Raw genomic sequence first — 23,910 nt, forward strand, 5'->3', positions numbered from 1 at the left:
GGAAAAACACCAAATAACTTATAAAGACAGCCATATCAAAATTACACCTGGCTTGTTAATGGAAACTCTGAAAGCCAGAAGGTTCTGCAGACACTAAAAGACCATGGATACCAAAAGACCATGGATACCAGCCCAGACTATTATAACCTGCCAACTTTTCAATCATCACAGACAAAACAAGATATTCCATGACAAAACCAAGTGTGTGTGTGTGTATGTGTGTGTGTGTATGTATGTATGTATGTATGTATGTATGTATGTATGTATATATACATACATATATATATTCAGCCCTACAGAATGTGCTAAAAGCAAAGCAAAACTCCAACCTAACCATGAAAATACAACAGCCAACACAATAAAAAAAAAAAAAAAAAGGGGGGGGGGAGTACACATCACTAATTATTACCACCACAAATAACAAAAACAAAGGAAGAGGAATCAACAATCACTGGTCTCTCAACATCAACATTAACAACTCCCCAATAAAAAGACACAAGATAACAAAATGAAGGTGAAAACAGAATTCATCTTTTTGCTATATCAAAAAAGCAGACCTTACTATCAAGGACAGACATTACCATTACCTCAGGATAAAAGATTGAAAAATAATATTACAAGCAAATGGACACAAGAAGCAACCTGGTGTAACCATTTCAATATCTACCAAAAACAAAAAACAAAAACAAAACAACAACAACAAAAAAAAACTAATCAAAAGCAAAACTAATTAAAAGAGATAGGAAACAACACAACAAAATCAGTAAAGGAAAAATCACCCCAAGATGACGATACAATCATCACTACTGGAGATTACACCTGTCAAAATTGCTAAAACCAATGACACAAGTGAGAGCTCATGCTGGAGAGGATGTGGAGAAAGAGGTGGTGGGAGTGGCACTATGGAATACACTGTGGCAGTCCCTCAAAAAGTTGGGACTTGATCTATCTCAAATCCAGTTATACCACTCTTGGGCTTATACCCAAAGGACACTTCATCTTGCAGCAAGGACATTTGCCAAACCATATTTAATGTTACTCTATTCACATCAGCCAGAAACTTAAAACAGCCTAGATGGTGATGCCAAGCATTCTGAAGCTTGGCAAAGATCACAATGCTTGGATGACCTGGAATGACCCTTCACTGCCCTTGCTGGAAATTGCTGCGCAACTCTTATTAAGGGCCTGTCACTAGGCTGGAAAGATGGATGGCTCAGGGGTTAAGAGCACTGCCTGCTCTTCCAGAGGTTCTGAGTTCAACCTAGCAACCACACGGTGGTTCACAACCATCTGTAATGAGATCTTCTGGGCTGCAAATTGTAATTCTGTTCTGTCATTGTTTATTAACTATAACTAAAAGATAAGAGAAAATATTAATTACATGTCTAAAAACAAAAGTGGTATGATCTATGTTTTGTATCAACAAGAATGTATCCCTACTTACTAAATTCTGTATAAATACAGAAGTACTCTGGTTGTAAGTCAGTCAGGATGCAAGATTCTCCCAAACATCATGGCCTGGCTCACTTCCTTCCCTTGTCAACTCCTTACATCCTCTGCTGGGACCTGTGTACCACTGGAGATGGCTCTCAGAACTTAGATAACTCTCAACAGAAGAACTGGTAAAGAAAATATGATGATACATTTATAAAATGGAGTATTATTCAGGAAAATCGATGGTACCAGAAAAAAGGCATACCAGGATCAACCCAGGTGCCACCACCCATCATGACCTCCCCCATTGATCACTAATTGAGAAAATGCCATACAGTTGGATCTTATGGAGGTATTTCCTCAACTGAGGTTCACTCCTCTCACATGATTATCTTGTATCGAACTGACACACAAAATCAGTAAATACATTGATTCCAATGAAGTCTCCAAATAATGACCACAAATGATACTGGCTTACATCTAACTCAGTCATTGGCCAAAGGGGTACCAAGGAAATGACCAAACATCACACATTTTGCCAGGACTACAGGTTTCTTTCCTCATAAAGTGACAGCAAGTCACAGTACTTAAGGCAACACACACACACAACTTAATATACACAGAGAGGCCAAGGTGGTTACTAGATAGAACACTCATCTATACATCCTAATGTATTTGGTATGTGAAGGTATTTTAGAGGCTACCGAATGAGAAAGGGAAACACCATGTCAGTCACAAACCTTTTGATCAACAATACTATCCTACCTGCAAAATATGCTAGGACAATGGTGGAGTAGCCAAACTTGGAGTAGCCAACAAACACCCAATTTGACTAAAGGTCCAGTCCACAAGACAGAACCCATTCCTAACACTCTTTGGGTGACCAAGAATCAAAGACTAGACAGTCCAAACATCTCACATAAAACTAAATACTACTGGTTAACATTTTGTTTTTTAACAACTGGAATTGGGGGGCATCTTTGGGATGAACTAAAAACCAGTGCTACAGAAAATCCATGAAATCTATGAGTGTGACCCTAGCAAAAGCTTCTAATAATGAGGGATGTGGAGTCTGAGCTAGCCATTTTCTGTAGAGTGGAGGTAATGGGAAACAAAACAAGCCACAGAACCTCCATCACAAACTTCCTGCCTGCAGAGTGTTCTGTGATTGAAGCCTTAGCAGAGTCCTCACCAAAGAACTAAGGAGATCATCAAGAGGAATAGGCACAATCACACAGTCAAACATTAGTTGGAGCTAGGAAGTTCTGTGGAGGAGGAGAGAAAGGATCCGAAGAATTAAAAGGGGTAGGGACACCATGAGAACACAGCCCAGGACTCATGGTCAGAGATAAGAGAACCTGTAGGGTATGACCTAGGTCCTCTGTATTTATGTTACAGCTGAGTAACTTGATCTTTTTGTGAGGTTGCCAACAGTAGAAAAGGGTTGTTTTTGACTTTTTTTGCCAAATTATAGAGCCTTTTCTTCCTCCCGGATAGTTTACTCCAGCCTTGATGTAATGGTATGTGCCTGGTCTTATTATAGTATATTATGCCATGTTTGGTTGATGTCCCTGGAAGACCTGCTCTTTTCAGAAGAGAGACTGGGGCTATGTGTGGAGGATGAGTGATGACAACACACTGGGGATTTGGAGCCAGGATATTTGAAAGTATAAAAACAAAACCAAAACAAACTTAGAAAAATCTATACAAGGAAAAAAAAAAAAAAAAAAAAAAAAAGACTTCTAGTCATATTCTGCTATACTTGTAGATCAGTGCATTGTTCAACCATAAAAGAGAATCTTCTTCCAGCATGGGAATGAATATAGTCAGAGACTGGCAGCCAGACACACACACACACACACACACACACACACACACACACACACACACACATCCCTTGGAACATACAACTCTGTATGTCTCCATTAAATCCCTCTCCTCAGGGCTCAGGGAATCCTGCAAAAGAGGAGGTGGAAAGAATGTAAGAGCATTAGGTACAGGGACACCAAGTGAACAAGGCCCTTTGAATTAACTAAGTGCACAGAAACTCACAGAGCCTGAAGCAGCAAGCACGGTTGTACATAGGTCTACATCAGGTTGTCTACTAATTTATCATAGATTTCAGGCCATTATTTTTATAGAACCCCTGAATATGTGGACAAGAGAGTCTCTGACTCTTGTTTCTGCTCCTTGGGCTCTTCTCCTCCTGTTGGGGTTGCCTTGTCCAACCTTCATGATTATTTTTGTGTTAACTTCTTATATTTTATTTTGTCCTATAAGGTTATCTCTCAGAAGTGTTTTCTTTCATAATGGCAGACAGAAAGAGAGTAGATCTGGAGGGGAGGGTATGTGGGCAATAACTGGAAGGAGTAGAGGGAGGGGAAACTATAATCAGGGCATATTGTATGAGAAAAGAATTTGGTCAATAAAATGATAAAAATATAGATACAAACAAAATGTTTTTTATCATACAGATAAAAAATGACAAAGTTTCAATATTTACATTTAAGGTAAGGTTAATATTTCAACTCCTTAAATGATAAAGTATTTTACTTTCTAGAAACATCAGGAGGAAAAAGTGACAATAACAGTAGCTGTGAAAATTCTTTCAGTGACAGATCTATGAAATTTTAAATTTCATATGAGAATACTCTGTGGAAGAACCTAAGGAGAGAAAATGTAAGTGATAACATGATTCTTCCTACTCATACTTTAGTAGATATTAATACACACTTTACCTTTTCTTCAGGGGATAAGTTCCATTTGCTATTGTTTACAGGAAACCCACTGCCAAATTCTTTAGAGTGAATATCTGCTCCATACTCAACTGTCACATCCTCCTCAATGCTGCTCACTAATCTCCAGAATTCCTTTTCAACAACTTCTGTAGGTACCATCTATAAGAAGATGTGAACAGATAGTCATGGCTCACTGAAATCTGCTCTAACACTAGGAGAGATTAATCCCTAGGTCACATACATGTACAGGCATGTTGAAGTAGTCAGCCTTGAAGGAATCAGCCATCTCACCAAAACTCTGCAAAGTATACTCCTGTGTAGCCTGCTCAAAGCCAAAAGCTTCAGGGGGACGCTTACACTCCTGAAAAGAAAAGGAAAAATTTGGTAAGACAAAAATTGAAGGAAGGAAGGAAGGCTTTATTTAGTATTTTATTTTAAAAACTATTTTTAAACAACATTTTCAAGTTTCACTATTTACTGAAACTTTTTCTTTCCTTTTACTAATTTTCACAGTATGTCAATTTCATATTCTCTACCTAATTCAAATCTTTACCATATTTCAGCTATTCTATCCCATTATTCTTGCTCACCATCAACTAATCAAAATCTTCTAAACTCACCTCAATCCAAAAGGACATATAAAAAGAAAATAACCAGAAGTTAAATAAAATGTCTAAGATGGACAACACTTACTGCCAAGATACACTTTGGGCACCTCCATACCCCCTTGGGGACTTCAGAAAGGGGTGGCAATAGGCAAAAGATGTGGTAATTATCATCACAACCATCACAGAGCAGAAGTCTATCATCTTCATCCCCACGAGAGCATATTCGGCAAACATATAAATCCATCTAACAAAGAGAACAAATGCGTATGGTTTTGGTTCCTCCATATACCCATATCAAGTTTCTAAACTATTGTTTCTGAATTCCTTAACCATACAATATGAAAACTCTCATGAATATTATTTGGTGAAAAACACAACAGTACATAATAATCATAACAATGTATTGAAAGTGAGTCATGCTCAAGATATCTGGAAAGAAACAATGAAGTCCTCTTTTACAAAATTCAGTAGTGGGGCTCTAGATGTAGCTCAGTTAGCAGAATAGCTACTTAGTATTGGAGTATATGAAGCCTTAGTTTTAGTCCAAGTACTATATAAACAAAATATGTACATGCACATTAAAATTTCAGGACTTCAGATGGAGGCAGGATAATTAGAAATTCAAGGTTATACTCAGATATATAGCAAAGCTAGCCAGGGATTCACTCACAAAGAAGTAAAGGAAAATACTCAGTGACATACAATTAACCTGGTGTCTTCCATGAGTCCAACTTATACTTGCAAAGCTAACTCTACCTACAGGTGACTTTGTTTGCCCATATCCCTACTAAGGGAGCCTAAATTCTCCAATACCAAGTCACCCATCCCTACTAGCCCCACTCATCTGTGCTGCAGACCCTTGCTCAGTTCTCTAGAAAGACTCCAGATCTACTCAGCCGACTATCCACCCCTCTATGCCAGGACCTACCTCCTGACCAATCCGTGGAACATACTAACCTCCTGCATCACTTCCTAAACATTTTGATGATGTAGAGAGTGCATCTTGGGAGTCCTTGACTTCTTCCATCCCTAGGTGAGGTTCCTGAACTGCACCAACTCTCCACCAACCATCCCAACTATAGTTCCACCCATCTCCTCGCATGAACTTGGTTCACACTCTGAGACCTAGCTTCTGCGAACATCAGTCTTAGAACCTTGTTTGACTCCATCCATTGCTTGGAAGTACCAAATTCCTCCAACCAGTTCCTCCTTCTGGGGTATATGCCAAACATCATCCCAGAAATAGTGGCTTAAAGTCCATTGCATGGAAAGTTACATCCAAATATCAGAAACAGAATTGCAATTTGAGTCAAAAGACTATAAAGACTTTAGTCCTCAACTAATCAGAATTAGGAAGAAATATACAGACTGATGAGAAACACACCACTGAATTTTATGCTATTGTTAATTTTCTTTGCTTGTTACTGACAATTCTGTATCTTGTTACACTGTTGCAATTTGTATCTTGCTGAAAATAATTACCTATCTTGAAACCTAATAAAGTAGACATCAAACAAAACTTTCAAGAAAGATAGGAAGTCATTATTTACTATTAAAGGAAAGAATTCACCAAGAATATACAACAAATTGTACTAAACTGTGATGCTTCCAGATTCAGAAAACAAACACTTAAAAGATTATGACTGATGTAACTGGGTGGAATTTGAGTAGTCAACTCTTTTGATAGGTCTTCTAAATAAACAAAGACAAAGGTCATCTAAATAAACATGGGGAAAAAAACAGTACAGAACCATGGTTAAATTATCACATACACTGAATTTAACAGATATCTACAATTGTCTGTTGCACATCTCTAAAATTAATCACATTATCATCATTAAATCAGGAGTAAACAAATACAAAAAATGTTGATGTAATTCTGTAATTCTTTGTATCTCATTAGTGAAAGTAATATGAGTAGATTAAATCAGAAATCAACAGCAAGAGAAAGCACAGAAGAGCTACAGAAGTAACTGAGCAGATAATACATTGGTTCCTGTTTCAGAGGCCCTGGGATGATTCCTAACACTCTAATGGTGGTTCACAACCACTGTATCCACAGTTCTAAGCAATCCAATGATCTTTTGACTTCCAAGAGTATCAAGCAACCACATGGTGCATAAATGCACATGAGGTAAAACACTAACACATGAAAAATAAAAACCTATGTTTAAAAAAGAGAGTAAAAGCATTGAAACTACAACATACTTAGAGACTAATAAAACTTTCAAATGAATCATAGGTTATTAAAGAAATAAAGGAAATTTAAACAGGGTCTAGAATAAAGTGAAAATGATACCACAACTGAGTACAACACATCTGTGATGTAGACAAACCAGTTTCTAGAGGAAAAATTATTGTTATAAGAACTTATATTGTAAAAATTAAAAATAAAAGAATTTTAAAAATCAGAGAGGAGCTGGGAATGGCTCAATATGGCAAAGTGCTTACCCACAAACCTTTGAACCAAACTTTTGATCAATAAAACCTAGGTAAAGCTTATATGTATGAGTGATAGATCTGTTGCCTAGTTCCAAGAGGAATAGGAAAAAGTAGGCCAAACCCCAGGCATTTCTGGCCAGCCACTATATTAATGGGTTAAGTGAAATATCATGTCTTAAAAAATAAGATGGATAGAAAACACCCATTATGTACCTCCCCCCACATATAAAACAGTTTAAGTATACACACACATCTGCACACAAATTTGCACATTAACACTGCAAACACACTGAAAAAAAAAAATCAGAGATGTCCAATGAAACACCCCACTGATTCACATCAAGATTCTTGAAAAACAAAAAGAATAAGACTCAAATATACCAGACTGAAAATAAAGAGTAAGCTGATAAAATAGAAACTATGAGATTACATAAAACAAGTTAAAAATAATTGACTTTTTTAGAGAACTAAGATTGAAAAATACTAAATAAACAATAAAGAAGACCCACATTAATAACAGTAATGTTAAAACCTGAGTTTTTATAATGGATTCTAATAAAATTCAGAGGATAATTATGGAATACTTTGCATATTTATAGTTCAAATGCTAAAGAATATATAAGAAATGTATAAATTCAAAGGCACTTATGATCTAAAACTAAGTCACTAGAATACATGACTTCTGAATCAACATCACTAAGGAGCCAAAATTGTCACCAAAAAAAATTCAGACACACTCATTGTCAAATATTTACCAAACATTTAAGGTACATCTAACATCAGCACTTCTCAAACTATTACATAAAAGGGGAAAGAATACTCTGGATACTAAATTTTTCTGATAACAAAACTAGATGACACACAACTACAATAAAAAACTGTAGGTTATTGTTCAATAAAACACTTGAATATTGAACTGGGAAACACATTAATAAGATCAAATTCCATTACTATTTTATGTTGGAATAAAGGTTAAGTCATCATTTACAAACCAAGTAATTTAAAAACACTGAAATAATCTTAAGTTCATATATTATGGAGCAATCTAACAAGGAGAAAAGGCATTTGACAAAGTGCCCTCATCATAAAATTCTTGAAGAAACTAGAAAGAGAAAGGATTTATCTCAACATAATAAAGACAAGATTAAATGAGAAAAAACCAGCAAAACTTCCTCTAAAATAAACAATTATGCAAACATTTACTGGATACTGTATTTTTAAAAAAATCAATAGCATTTCTATACACCAGTGGATTTTTCCAAGGAGGAACATAGAAAAATATACACAATTAACAGTATCTTCAAAAAATAAAACTGCTTCAAAATAAACCCAATGAAGATGAGAAAGATGAGAAAGTCCTGCACTGCAAATGTTAAGACATGTAAGACAGTATTGGTGAAAATATTAGAATTTCTAGGTTGAAGATTGGCTATATTACGTAAATGGCTGTTCTACTAAAAGCATTTTACAAATGTAATCTCCATCAAAATACCAGTGACACTTTTTAAAGTTAAAAAAACAAACAAGCAAACAAACAAAAACCCCTAAATTTTCACATGAAAACACTTAAGACTTTAAATATAAGAAAGAAAAACTTGCTCTTCCGCCGGCTATTGGCCAGAGGTGAGTCTGGGCCCAATTGGGGCTGCCTGTCCCCTACAACCTCTTTTCCCCCCTCCCCGACCTGAACTCCCTGGATTGGCCCCTGATCCTGCTGCTCCTGTCTCAGGTCCCCATCAAGAGCACCCTTGGAGCTCTGATACACCCCCACCCATCCCAACCTCCAGCCTACCCCCCCCCACCCCACCTACGGTCCTGCCTCTCTGGTTGAGCAATGGGACAGAGGGTGGAGCCAACAGTCCACCCTACTTCGGAGACCTCGCCAAGCAACTCCGAAGAAAGGAGACCTGACTATCCACACGGGACCACCTGTAATTTCCACCGGCTTGGTCTCTGACCCCGCCTCCAGTCCTCTGCTGGAGTCCCAGGCCCCTCCCAGAGATCCGCCTATCTCTGCGGGTCTCTTCTCAAGTTCAAGCTCAGCCCTCGTCCTCCTCTGCCAGTCATTGGCCAGAGCTATTGGCCAGAGCTATTAGCCAGAGGACCACTGTGAGTACCTGCTGGCATCTTCTTCTGGATCCTCATCCTTGAACCCATCCCCGGATCCCTGTCTGCGGAGAAACCTCCTAGAGAGCTTGGACCACACAGAGCTACAGATATTGAATCTCAGATCCACATAAGTCCATCGGGGAAGGACCATAGAGAGAGGGAAGAGACAACACCAACACCTACTGGAAGAAACTATGGGAAGAAGGCAATACAAGAGAACACCTAACAACAGAAAGACAAACATGACACCACAAGATCTACACCAACTAGAATGGAACACAACAACAAAGCAGAAGAAGCAGAAGGGTACGACTTAAAAATCACCATCATAAAAATGATAGAGGCCCTCAAAGAAGATGTGAGAAAATCCCTTAAAGAAATGGAGGAAAAAACAAACAAAAAAGTGGAAGAAATGAACAAATTCCTTAAGGAAAGTACAGAAAGCCAAGAAAAAACAATTAACCAGGTGAAGGAAATGGTTCAAGACTTGAAAACTGAAATTGAGAAAATAAAGGCAACACAAACGGAAGGAAGGCTGGAAATTGAAAAGCTGGGCAAAAAATCGGAAACCACGGACACAAGCATAACCAATAGAATTCAAGAGATGGAAGAGAGAATCTCAGGCGCAGAAGATAAACTAGAAGAAATAGATTCATCGACCAAAGAAAATCATAAATCCAACAAATCCTTAACACAAAACATCCAGGAAATGTGGGACACCATGAAAAGGCCAAACCTAAGAATAATAGGCATAGACGAAGGTGAGGAAGCCCAGCTCAAAGGTGCTGAAAACATATTCAACAAAATCATCGAGGAAAACTTTCCAAATCTGAAGAAGGACATGCCCATGAAAGTACAAGAAGCATACCGAACCCCAAATAGGCTGGACCAAAGAAAAAAGACCCCTCGACATATAATAATCAAAACACCTAGCATACAGAATAAAGAAAGAATATTAAGAGCAGCGAAGGAAAAAGGACAGGTAACATATAAAGGCACACCTATCAAAATTACACCTGACTTCTCCATGGAAACCCTCAAGGCCAGAAGGTCCTGGATAGATGTTCTAAAAGTATTAAGAGAACACGGATGCCAGCCTAGGCTACTATATCCAGCAAAACTCTCAATCAATATAGATGGAGAGAACAAGATATTTAATGACAAAACCAGATTTTCCCAATATGTATCTACAAATCCAGCCCTACAGAAAGTATTGGAAGGGAAACTCCAACCCAAGGAAGGTAACTACGCCCACAAAAATGTAGGCAACACATAATCCAACTACACCAGAAACCTAGGGTGAAGCAGAACAAATATATTCACAATACCACTGCCAACAACAAACCTAAATCAAACAAGCATCAACAATCAATTGACCTTACTCACCCTCAACATTAATGGACTTAACTCACCTATAAGAAGACACAGGCTAACAGAATGGATACGAAGACAGAATCCATCCTTCTGCTGAATACAAGAAACACATCTTAGCTCCAAAGATAGACATTACCTCAGGGTAAAGGGTTGGGAAAAGATTTTCCAATCAAATGGAAATAAGAAGCAAGCAGGCGTAGCTATCCTAATATTTAACAAGTTAGACTTCAAACCAAAATTAGTCAAAGGAGATGAAGACGGTCATTTCATACTCATCTCAGGAGAAATCCATCAACACAAAGTCTCAATTCTGAACATCTATGCCCCTAATACAATGTCACCCACATTCGTAAAAGAAACACTACTAAAACTCAAAGCTCATATAAAACCTCACACACTTACAGTGGGAGACTTCAATATACCACTCTCAACACTAAATCAGAAACTCAACAAAGAAACAAAAGAATTAACAGAAGTTATGTCTCAACTGGGGTTAACAGACATCTATAGAACATTCCATCCAAAGACAAAAGAATATACCTTCTTCTCTGCTCCACATGGAACCTTCTCTAAAATCGACCACATACTAGGAGACATAATAAACCTCAACAGATACAAGAGAATAGGAATAGTCCCCTGTCTCTTATCAGACCACCATGCTTTAAAATTGGAATTCAACAACAACACAAATAGCAGAAAACCTGCAAACTCATGGAAACTGAACAATGTGCAATTGCACCACTCCTGGGTCAAAGAAGAAATAAAGAAAGAAATTAAAGACTTTCTAATATTCAACGAGAATGAGGATACAACATACCCTAACTTATGGGACACCTTGAAAGCAGTGCTACGAGGGAAGTTCATTGCACTAAGTGCCCATATGAAGAAAACAGAGGATAGTCACATAAAAGAATTAACAGCGCAACTGAAAACCTTAGAACAGAGAGAAGCGAATTTACCCCGCAGGAGTACACGCCAGGAAATAACCACCTTGAGGGATGAAATCAACAAAATAGAAACCAGGAAAACAATACAAAAAATGAATACAACAAAGAGTTGGTTTTTTGAGAAAATCAACAAGATAGACAAACCTTTATCCAAATTAACGAAAAAGCAGAGACAGAACATGCAAATTAACAAAATCAGAAACGAAATGAGGAACATAACAACAGACAGAGAGGAAATCCAGACAATTTTCAGGTCATACTTTGAAAATCTGTATTCCACAAAAATTCAAAATTCAAAGGAAATGGACAAGTTTCTGGATAACTATCACTTACCAAAATTAAATCAAGAACAGACAAACAACTTAAATAGACCTATAACCCGAAATGAAATAGAAGCAGTCATCAAAAGCCTTCCAACCAAAAAAAGTCCAGGGCCAGATGGATTCAGTGCAGAATTCTACCAGACATTCAAGGAAGAACTAATACCACTACTCCTCAAACTGTTCCACAAGATAGAAACAGAAGGTTTATTGCCAAACTCTTTTTATGAGGCCACAATAACTTTGGTACCCAAACCTCACAAAGACACAACTAAGAAAGAAAACTACAGATCAATATCCCTGATGAACATCGATGTAAAAATACTCAATAAAATACTGGCAAACCGAATTCAAGAATACATCAGAGAAATCATCCACCATGATCAAGTAAGCTTCATCCCTGGATTGCAGGGATGGTTTAACATATGAAAATCTATCAACGTGATCCACCATATAAACAAACAGAAAAAGAAAAACCATATGATTATCTCCCTAGATGCGGAAAAAGCCTTCGACAAAATTCAACACCCTTTCATGATAAAGGTCTTGGAGAGGTAAGGGATAACAGGAACATACCTAAACATAATAAGAACAATATACAGCAAACCAACTGCCAACATCAAACTGAATGGAGAGAAACTTAAGCCAATTCCTCTAAAATCAGGAACAAGACAAGGCTGTCCTCTCTCTCCATATCTCTTCAATATCGTACTAGAAGTTCTAGCTAATGCTATAAGACAACAAAAGGAGATCAAGGGGATCCAAATTGGAAAGGAAGAAGTCAAACTGTCTCTATTTGCAGATGATATGATAGTTTACATAAGCGACCCAATAAACTCTACCAGGGAACTCCTACAGCTGATAAACACCTTCAGCAAACTAGCAGGATACAAGATAAACTCAAAAAAATCAGTAGCCCTATTTTTTTCAGACGACAAAGAGGCAGAAAAAGAAATCAGAGAAACATCACCCTTTACAATAGCCACAAGCAACATAAAGTATCTTGGTGTAACGCTTATCACACAAGTAAAAGACCAATATAATAAGAACTTTGTGACTCTAAAGAAAAAGAAATTAAAGAAGATACCAGAAAATGGAAAGATCTCCTATGCTCTTGGTTAGGTAGGATAAACATAGTAAAATTGGCAATCTTACCAAAAGCAATCTACAGATTCAATGCAATCCCCATTAAAATTCCACCACAATTCTTCACCGACCTTGAAAGGATAATAATCCACTTTATATGGAAAAACAAAAGACCTAGGATAGCCAAAACAACCCTATACAATAAAAGAACTTCAGGAGACATCACCATTCCTGACTTTAAGCTCTACTACAGGGCTATAGTTCTGAAAACAGCCTGGTATTGGCATAAAAATAGACAGGTAGACCAATGGAATCCAATTGAAAATCCTGATATTAATCCACACACCTATGAACACCTGATTTTCGACAAAACAGCTAAAATTATACAATGGGGCAAAGACAGCATCTTCAACAAATGGTCCTGGCACAATTGGATGAGGGTGTGTAGAAGACTGCAGATAGACCCATGTCTGTCACCATGCACAAAACTCAAGTCCACATGGATCAAAGACCTCAACATCAATCCAGCCACAATGAACCTCTTAGAAGAGAAAGTAGGAGGTACCCTTGAACAAATTGGTAGAGGAGACCGTTTCTTGAACATAACACCAGGGGCACAGACACTGAAAGAAACAATTAATAAATGGGACCTCTTCAAACTTAGAAGCTTCTGTAAGGCAAAGGACACAGTTGACAAGACCAAACAGCAGCCCACTGAGTGGGAAAAGATTTTCACTAATCCTATATCCGACAAAGGGCTGATCTCCAAAATATACAAAGAACTCAAGAAACTCGTCAACAAAACACCAAATAACCCTATTAAAAAAATGGGGTACAGAACTGAAGAAAGAATTCTCAATGGAGGAAATCAAAAAGGCTTAAAGACACTTAAGAAAATGCTCCACATCCTTAGCTATCAGGGAAATGCAAATCAAAACAACTTTGAGATACCATCTTACCCCTGCCAGAATGGCTAAAATTAGAAACACCAGTGATGACTCATGTTGGAGAGGATGTGAAGAAAGGGGAACACTCCTCCACTGCTGGTAAGAGTGCAAACTCATAGAGCCATTTTGGAGATCAGTATGGTGGTTCCTCAGGAAAATGGGAATTAGTTTACCACAGGACCCGGCATTCGCCCTCTTAGGCATATACCCAAATAACCCACATCCATGCAACAAAGACATCTGTTCAACTATGTTCATAGCAGCACTATTTGTAATAGCAAGAACCTGGAAGCAACCTAGATGCCCCTCAATTGAAGAATGGTTAATGAAGATGTGGCACATCTACACAATGGAATACTACTCTGCAGAAATAAACAATGGAATCTTGAATTTCACAGGCAAGTGGATGGCACTTGAAGAAACCATCCTGAATGAGGTAACCCAGTCACAAAAAGAGGAACACAGTATGTACTCACTCACATATGGATTTTAGACCTAGATCAAATGATCACCAGCCTATAATTCACATCACCAGAGGAACTAGGATACAAGTTGTATTCTAAGAGATTCATATAAAGTCCCTCACAGAACTGGGAAGGGACAAGTCCTCCAGACCTCAGGTAAGTGGGGGAGGACAGCGAATGGAGAGAGAAGTAGGAGAAAATGAGGGGGAGGAGAGGAAGGCATGTGCGACCAGGAGGATTGAACCTGGTTAGGAATGGAAAATAGGAAAGAGAGAGAGACAGAGACAGAGACAGAGAGAGAGAACATAAAAGAGGGAGCCAATATTGGTTTGAAGATAAAGTTGAACACAAAGAAAGGTCGAGGGAACTACAAGACTGCTCCCAACTAACAATCTCAGCTTCCGTGGAAAGGCTATCATAAATGCCCTTCCCGGAAAGTGAGATCAACAACTAACTTCTCTATGGAGCCCTCAACTAATGCCTTTTGGAAACAGGAGCAAACACCCATACATAAACACTGAGTCGAACTAGAACCCAGAAGCAGATGGAGAGGACAAGACCATGCGGTAGAAGTACATAGAGACAGCTTACCTGAACAAGGAGGAACTAAGGGCCACTAGACTGATAGCTGGGAAGCCAGCAGGGGACTGACTCAGGCCCCCCTGAATATGGGTCTCAGCCAGAAGGACTGAGCAGTCTAAGAGACCTCAGACAGTGGAGCCAGGATGTATCCCGGGTGCACAAAAGGACTTTGCAAACATATCCCCCATGGAGGGATAACTGCCTTATTCTAGAGATAGGAGAGACGCCCTAGTCCCTACTTCACAGGACCTGTCAGATCTACATGACCCCAACTGGATGGCATTCCCCTACATATGGTATTGTGGTGGGGGGTTGGGAGGGGAGGGTGTTTAGAGTGCATGTGAGAGGGCAGAGAGGGTAAAAGGGAGGGAAGGATGGAGGGAGGGCTGGAGGGGAGGGAGGGAGGGAGAGGGAACTGGGATCGACATGTAAAATAATAAATTAAAAAAAAAAAAAAAAAAAACGCTTGACTCCAAAATTTAAGTTGAAGAACAAGTTACTGGGGAAAAGGATTCCTATTTTTGTTTCCACAGAAAATGAAAAGATGTGGATTCCTTCCAGACTTATGTGGTTTGATCACGCCAGACCGCCTGAAACAGAGTACAAGCTGATCCTACATTCCAAACAGCTGGACAAACAGCCCTACAGACTACAGCTAGGATATCTGAATCTTCTTTGAATCTCCCAAGACAGCGCCCCTTACCAGCAGGAAGTAGTTTGGAAAGAACGACGCCCAAATTCCCAAATATTGTGTATAAATGTTTGTTTTCATTTAATTGGACTTTGTTATAAAAAATTATATATATATTAAAAAAAAAAAGAAAAAAAACTTGCCACAAATTATACTACAGAACCTTAGCTCTGACCTGTTTTTATATGTCAGAAAAAAAGAGGGAAAAGGAACAATATAGGCCAATTTAAACAAAAAGGGTTATGGTTTCACAAAAGTAAAAATAAAGGTCTATGTCTCAAATTGCATACCTATATCCTATCACTGAGGAGGTGGAGGAAGTTCACCTTTTATATAACATGTTGGAGCCGACTCTGGACTATGTAAGACTAAATAATTTTTTAATAAAATATACAGTGTATAAAATAAAAATGTATACAAAAATAATAAATTAAAACAAGAAATAATTATAGGTTTACGATATTGTCAGTAGTTCAAAACAATATTACAAAATCTCTGGTGAATCCTTACAAATTGGGTACTGCTGTGATTGTTCCGTAGCTGCATAGTCATCTTGGTACAAGGTTCTAGACTTTGATTAAGGTCCTCATCAGAAAGTGATGACACTTTTCCAAACCCACTGGCTTCCTCCTTCACTACCACAGTTGGCGGGCAGGTTACTTCTTTATCTAGGAAGAACAAAAAGAAGTGAAAACAAACTTTTTAAGATCAGGTTTAATAAAGCCTGTTTCTCATGATTCTTCACTATTTCACCCATTAGTATTTTAGTCCCACCTTGTTGCATGCCATCTTTCTTTCTCAGAGTCTTCTCCTTAGCCACTAGGCCCAAGCCTATCATCTTGGGGCCTGCCCCATATATCTGTAGTTTCTTTAGCTCTGGATTTTTCTCAATATCCTCTTCTGAAGGTTCTGGCTAATGAAAAAAATTCCAAAGGACAAAGTAAATAAAAGGACATAATACTTTATATAGGTAGCATCCAGAATTAAGTATTAGCACAAATGTAGAGATTAAGTAGTAAGGAAAGATAATTTTATTATATTACTCCAAGGAACATGTACAATTAGAAATATAACTCTTCCCCCCAAGTATTATTAAAGACTTGAGGAAATTAAAACCTATTAAGTGTCAAAAAATAAATAGTTACATTTTTGGAAATAAAAAGATAAATTATTAGTATTATATCATTTGCCAATAACTATTTTCTTTGAATTTTTTTTTTTGCAGTACTAGGGTTTAAACCTAACGGTCAAGTATCTACCACTAAACTATGACCACCAACCCTTCTTAATACTTGTTTCTAAATTTTTTGTTTGTGCCAAAGAAGATACAGATAGCAATGAAGCTTATAGGACACAGCCCAATGGATAGCACACTATTCAAGATACATCCCCAGGGGGGATTGTTTCCAGAATAACCCTTGTTTCTGCTATGCTTACTCCTACTTGCTGCTATTGTGTTCCTGCTGTTTTTGGTATGGTATGTTTCCTCTATGAAAGGATCCTACTGTACATAGCATAGTGTGTTTGTTTCTTGGGAAAACCTACTTCTCACTGGGCAATTTACTTTCAGGTCATAAAGATGATTTTTTTTATAAGAGCAGAAAGGATTCATTAGATCTATGAGAATTGGACTCTGAGTTAGCCCAAGAAGGTAAAGGTGATTAGGACAGTTAATAAAAATGATTAGGAAAATCATTTAGGTTATTCTGCCACTTACTCCAGTAAGAGATACAAAAAACAAACAAAAAATACGCTATAAGTTACTTTCCCCTTTGCTAGATGTGAGATTTGCCAAGGATGGAAAATAAGAACAAGGGACTTTCATGCATTATAGACCCATGAATTCTGCCTACAGAACAACATGCCAATCATCAAAGAAAGCAATTTACCCAATATTAGGCCTGAGTTCCTTGGTCATATAGCTTACAGAATTAATCAGACTCTGGTTGGCACCTTGAGAAAACAAACTTGTGAGAGGTAATTAAATTTTCACGTGTAAAGAAGAGTAGATGGTTGTGCTGGAGAGACTGCTCAGAGGTTAAGAGCACTGAATGCTCTTCCACAGGACCCTGGTTAATTGTATTAATTCTTTTTTAAAATATATTTTCTATATTTTATAATGAATGTTCTTTAGTTTACTAAGGGCCCATTGCTATTGGAATTACACCAGTCAGTCAATGAACTCCTACTAACTGACAAACAATTTCCTACTGAGATTTTCTTCCAAGTATAAACTAATGCATCCTGACCTTATCTTAAAAAGCCCACATTTCTCTTAAGGAACTTCATTTAAAGACAAGTAACAGGAAATTAGGAATAGATATTGGAATTATTCAAATAAGCAAGCCTATAATATTCAGTGTCTCAAGTTTATTCTTCCAGCAGAAGTCATAATAAATCCTATGATGTAGGGTGATTCTCCTTTGAGGGAGAACTAACAAAAATGTTAAATACTCTTCTTAATGACATAACAAGGAAAGAAAGATAAAGAAAAGAGATAAAAATGGGAAGTCAAATAACTGTTCACAAGAATATATATATATATATATATATATATATATCCCTAAAGATTTCTACCAAGATAATTACAATCAATTAATGAATTTAACCAAGGAACAAGATATAAACATCAAGTTTTAATTTATTAATAATAAATTTTTAAAGAACAAGAATGTGAAACAAATTGCATAGCCACAAAAAACCACCTAGGAATAAACTTAACCAAAGTTATGAAAGCCTCTAAAATAAAAATAACAAAACACTACAGAATTAATGTTCTTAATAGTCACATAACAATGGAACTCTGATCAGTTACCAAAGACATCCCTCAGAGAACCAAAAAACACAATCCTTAAATGTGGGGAAACTGATAGCAAAGTTAGCATCTTAACAGCCATCCTTCCCACTACTCTCTTAGATACTAATATAGTGGTAATTTTTCATTCCCCTATGACTGTTCTCTTGTTAAACATATGATGCAGCCTGACCATGAAAGAGTTCCAGCTGCAGGCTTATCGTATAGCAACTTACCTATCTTATAGAAGAACACTTGCATTCTGCTTCAGAGGACATTCTGCCTCCCTCACATCCTCCCTTTGACCCATTCCCTCATTTCTCCACTACATAAACCCTGGGTTATATTCATTAAAGTAGACTCCATCAGAATACTGTCTTATCTCCATCTCTCAAGTCTCTTATCCCTCACTCTCACTCACTCCCTCAGGGTCCTCGTCAACTGACCCCACAGGCTGGGGCATTTAAAATCACATGGAAGCAAAGAAAAGCATTAATAATACAGTAATAAAGTAATCTTAATTCAGAAAGAAAATTAAAGACATCAGAATATTTAAATTCCAAGACACTACAGAAAAGTAGCAAGACACTAACAAAATAAAAGACAAAAAAGAAGCAATGGAAGTTAAGCCTTAAAATTTCAAAATTGGAACTTCAGGAGGCATCACCATTCCTGACTTTAAGCTCTACTACAGGGCTATAGTTCTGAAAACAGCCTGGTATTGGCACAACAATATGCAGGTAGACCAATGGAATCCAATTGAAAATCCTGATATTAACCCACACACCTATGAATACCTGATTTTTGACAAAACAGCTAAAATTATACAATGGGGCAAAGACAGCATCTTCAACAAATGGTGCTGCCACAGTTGGATGAGGGTGTGTAGAAGACTGCAGATAGACCCATGTCTGTCACCATGCACAAAACTCAAGTCCACATGGATCAAAGACCTCAACATTAATCCAGCCACAATGAACCTCTTAGAAGAGAAAGTAGGAGGTACCCTTGAACAAATTGGTAGAGGAGACCGCTTCCTGAACATAATTCCAGGGGCACAGACACTGAAAGAAACAATTAATAAATGGGACCTCTTCAAACTTAGAAGCTTCTGTAAGGCAAAGGACACAGTTGACAAGACCAAACAGCAGCCCACTGAATGGGAAAAGATTTTCACCAATCCTATATCCGACAAAGGGCTAATCTCCAAAATATACAAAGAACTCAAGAAACTAGTCAACAAAACATCAAATAACCCTATTAAAAAATGGGGTACAGAACTGAAGAAAGAATTCTCAATAGAGGAAATCAAAAAGGCTGAAAGACACTTAAGAAAATGCTCCACATCCTTAGCTATCAGGGAAATGCAAATCAAAACAACTTCGAGATACCATCTTATTCCTGCCAGAATGGCTAAAATTAGAAACCCCAGTGATGACTCATGTTGGAGAGGATGTGGAGAAAGGGGAACGCTCCTCCACTACTGGTGGGAGTGCAAACTCATAGAGCCATTTTGGAGATAAGTATGGTGGTTCCTCAGGAAAATGGGAATTTGTTTACCACAGGATCCGGTGATCCCAAATTATCCACATTCATGCAACAAAGACATCTGTTCAACTATGTTCATAGCAGCACTATTTGTAATAGCAAGAACCTTGCTATTACATCTAGGAAGCAACCTAGATGCCCCTCAATTGAAGAATGGTTAATGAAGATGTGGCACATCTACACAATGGAATACTACTCTGCAGAAAAAAATAATGGTATCTTGAAATTCGCAGGCAAGTGGATGGCACTTGAAGAAAACATCCTGAATGAGGTAACCCAGTCACCAAAAGAGGAACACAGTATGTACTCACTCATATATGGATTTTAGACCTAGATCAAAGGATCACCAGCCTATAATTCACACCACCAGAGGAACTAGGATACAAGGTGTACTCTAAGAGATTCATATAAAGTCCCTCACAGAACTGGGAAGGGACAAGTCCCCCAGAGTAAAGTGGAAGTGAGGGGGGGCAGCGAATGGAGAGAGAAGTAGGAGAAAATGAGGAGGAGGAAAGGAAAACATGTGGGACCAGGAAGATTGAGCCTGGTTAGGAATAGAAGACAGGAAAGAGAGAGAGAGAGACAGAGACAGAGAGAGAGAACATAAAAGAGGGAGCCAATATTGGTTTGAAGATAAAATTGAACACAAAGAAAGGTCTAGAGAACTACAAGACTGCTGCCAAATAACAATTTGAGCTTCTGTGGAAATGAAAGACCCCCACTATGCTTATTGCCTGTTTAAACTGCTCTTGCTAATTTGCCAGGGTCAAGCTATGAGAAAAGTACAGGAGGGAACCAGGTGCTGCTCTCATCCAACGCCAACCAGATATCTGTGGTCTGCAGCTTGGACCAAAGCAAGGTCAGCAGGACAGTGTCCAGTATGTTGAGATAGTCATAACTGAATTCTTTGTATTCTTTGTGCCCAACCCGAATAACCAACTGTCCTTGGTTAACTACAACTGCTACATTTAGATGAAACAATGAAATCCCTGTAACCATGCTTCTGCTTCTGTAAGCCTGCTTCTTGCCACCCCAACCCTATATAAACTGCCTGAGTTTTAACCTCAGCACGCTCAGTCCCCCCCCGAAAGACTGAAGTGTCCACAGGTACCTGTGTAAACAATAAACAACCTCTTGCACTTGCATCCAGTGTTCTGGTCTCGTCTCTTGGGAGCAAGGGCCTTCCCCCTGACAGGCTCCAAACTCTTGGGGGCTCTGGGGGTCTTTCAGAAAGACTACCATAAATGTCCTTCCCGGATAGTGAGATCAACAACTAACTTATCCATGGAGCCCTCAACTAATGCCTTTTGGAAACAGGAGCAAACACCCATACATAAACACTAAGTTGAACTAGAACCCAGAAGCAGATGGAGAGGACAAGACCAGGCTGCAGAAACACATAGAGACAGCTTACCTGAACAAGGAGGAGCTAACGGGCCACCAGACTGATAGCTGGGAAGCCAGCATGGGACTGACTAAGGCCCCGTTGAAGGACTGAGCAGTCTAAGGGACCTCAGACAGTGGAACCAGGATGTATCCCTGGTGCACAAAAGGACTTTGCGAACACATCCCCTATGGAGGGATAACTGCCTTAATCTAGAGACAGGAGAGAAGCCCTAGTCCCAACTTCACATGACCTGTCAGATCTACATGACCCCAACTGGATGGCATTCCCCTACATATGGAATTGGGGTGGGGGGATGGGAGGGTGTTTAGAGTGCATGCGAGAGGGCAGAGAGGGTAAAAGAGACGGAGGGAGAGAGGGAGGTTAGGAGGGAAGAAGGGAGGGAGAGGGAACTGGGTTCGACATGTAAAATAATAAATTAAATTAAAAAAAATGCTTTGACTCCAAAATTTAAGTTCAAGGACAAGTTACTGGGGAAAAGGATTTCTATTTTTGTTTCCACAGAAAATGAAATGATATGGATTCCTTCCAGACTAAAGTGGTTTGATCAAGCCAGACTGCCTGAAACAGAGTACCAGGTGATTCTACATTCAAAACAGCTGGAGAAAGCAGCCTTACAGACTACAGCCAGAATTTCTGAATCTTCTTCGAATCCCCCGTGACAGCGCCCCTTACCAGCAGGAAGTAGTTTGGAAAGAACGACGCTCAAATTCCCAAATATTGTCTATAAATGTTTGTTTTCATTTAAATGGACTTGGTTATATAAAATAAATAAAAAAAAATTCAAAATTGGTTCCCCAGCCTTTAATCCCAATACTGGAAAAGAGCTGGAGATTCTCTGAATTTGAGGGCAACCTAGTCCACAGAAAAAATAGATTCATTAGTCAAAGAAAATTTTAAATCCAAAAAAATTCCTTAACACAAAACATGCAGGAAATTTGGGAGACCATGAAAAGACCTAACAAAGAATAATAGGGATAGAAGAAGAAGAAGAAAGCTTTCCCAACCTACAGAAGAACATGACTATGAAAGTACAAAAGGCTTATAGAACACCAAATAGACTGGACCAAAAAAAAAAAAAAAAAGTCCCCTTCCCCACATAAAAATCAAAACAATAAACATACAGAATAAAGAAAAATATTAAGAGCTGCAAATGACAAAGGCCAGGTAAAATATAAAGGCAAACCTATCAGAATTACACCTTCTCAATGAAACAATAAAAACCAGAAGATCCTGTAAAGACTTTATGCAGAAACTAAGGTAACATTCATTGATGCCAGCCTAAACTACTATACTAAGTAAAGCTTTCAATAACCATAAATGGAGAAAACAAGATATTCCATGACAAAACGTTACCTATCCACAAACTCAGACCTACAGAAATTATTAGAAGGAAAAATGCTAACCCAAGAGAGTAAGCTACATCCACAAGAACATAGGCTTACAGCAGCAAACAAACAAGGGAATTGAACACACAATATCATCAACAACAGCAAAAACAAAAATAACAGAAACTACCAATCACTGGTCATTAATATCCATTAATATAAACGATTCTTAACTCATCTATAAAGACACCAGCTAGCCAGGCGGTGGCAGCACACGCCTTTAATCCCAGCATTTGGGAGGCAGAGGCAGGTGGATCTCTGTGAGTTTGAGTAGTCTGGTTTACAGAGCTAGTTCTAGTACAGACTTCAAAGAAAAACCCTGTCTAGAAAAACCAAAACCAAAATCAAACAACAACAACAAAAAGACACTGGCTAACATAACCTGGCTAAACATAATCCATCTTTCTGCTGCATATAAGAAATACACTGCAAACTCACAGAGAAATATTACCTTAGAATAATGGGTTGTGAAAAGATTTCTTCCAATCAAATGGACCTAAGAAACACTGGCTATCTTAAACAAAGTAGATTTCAAGCTACAACCAATCAAGAAAGATTAAAAAACAAGCATTTCATATTCATCACAAGAAAAATTGAGAGGAAATTTCAATTCTGAACATTTATCAAGGGCTCCTGCATTTGTAAAAAGAACATTACTAAAGCTTAAATCACAAATTAAGGCCCACACACTATAGTGGGAGAACTCAATAACCCGCTCTCACCAGTGGACAGATCTGTCAGACAGAAGCTTAACAGAGAAATAAGGGACCTCACTAACAGGTATTTCAACTCAAATGGACTTAAAAGACATCTTAAAGAACATTCCACCCAAACACAAAAGAATATACTTCCTTCTCAGCACCTCATGGAACCTTCTCAAAAATAGATCACATACTTGGTAACAAAGCAAACCTCAAAAGATACCAAAAACTTGGAATAAACCCCTGAACCCTATCAGATTACCACAGCTTAAAGTTAGAATTCACAGCAACATTCATTTCAGAAACACAAACACATGGAAACTGAACAATTA

General features: G+C 38.2%; 1 protein-coding gene across 1 annotated transcript in view; it reads right to left on the minus strand.

The window, feature by feature from the left end:
- The window catches only part of LOC127214695 (lysine-specific demethylase 5D), a 72,834-nt gene that overhangs the window by 38,731 nt on the left and 10,193 nt on the right, over window positions 1-23,910 (minus strand). Inside the window, exons 6-10 of the mRNA XM_051174995.1 lie at window positions 16,517-16,655; window positions 16,253-16,410; window positions 4,866-5,024; window positions 4,414-4,533; window positions 4,173-4,331 (exon numbers count right to left, since the gene is read on the minus strand). Of these exons, the coding sequence (XP_051030952.1) occupies window positions 4,173-4,331; window positions 4,414-4,533; window positions 4,866-5,024; window positions 16,253-16,410; window positions 16,517-16,655 (735 nt within the window). The remainder of the gene's footprint in view (window positions 1-4,172; window positions 4,332-4,413; window positions 4,534-4,865; window positions 5,025-16,252; window positions 16,411-16,516; window positions 16,656-23,910) is intronic.

This window comes from Phodopus roborovskii, unplaced genomic scaffold (assembly GCF_943737965.1).
Source record: "Phodopus roborovskii unplaced genomic scaffold, PHOROB, whole genome shotgun sequence".
Lineage (NCBI taxonomy): Eukaryota > Metazoa > Chordata > Mammalia > Rodentia > Cricetidae > Phodopus > Phodopus roborovskii.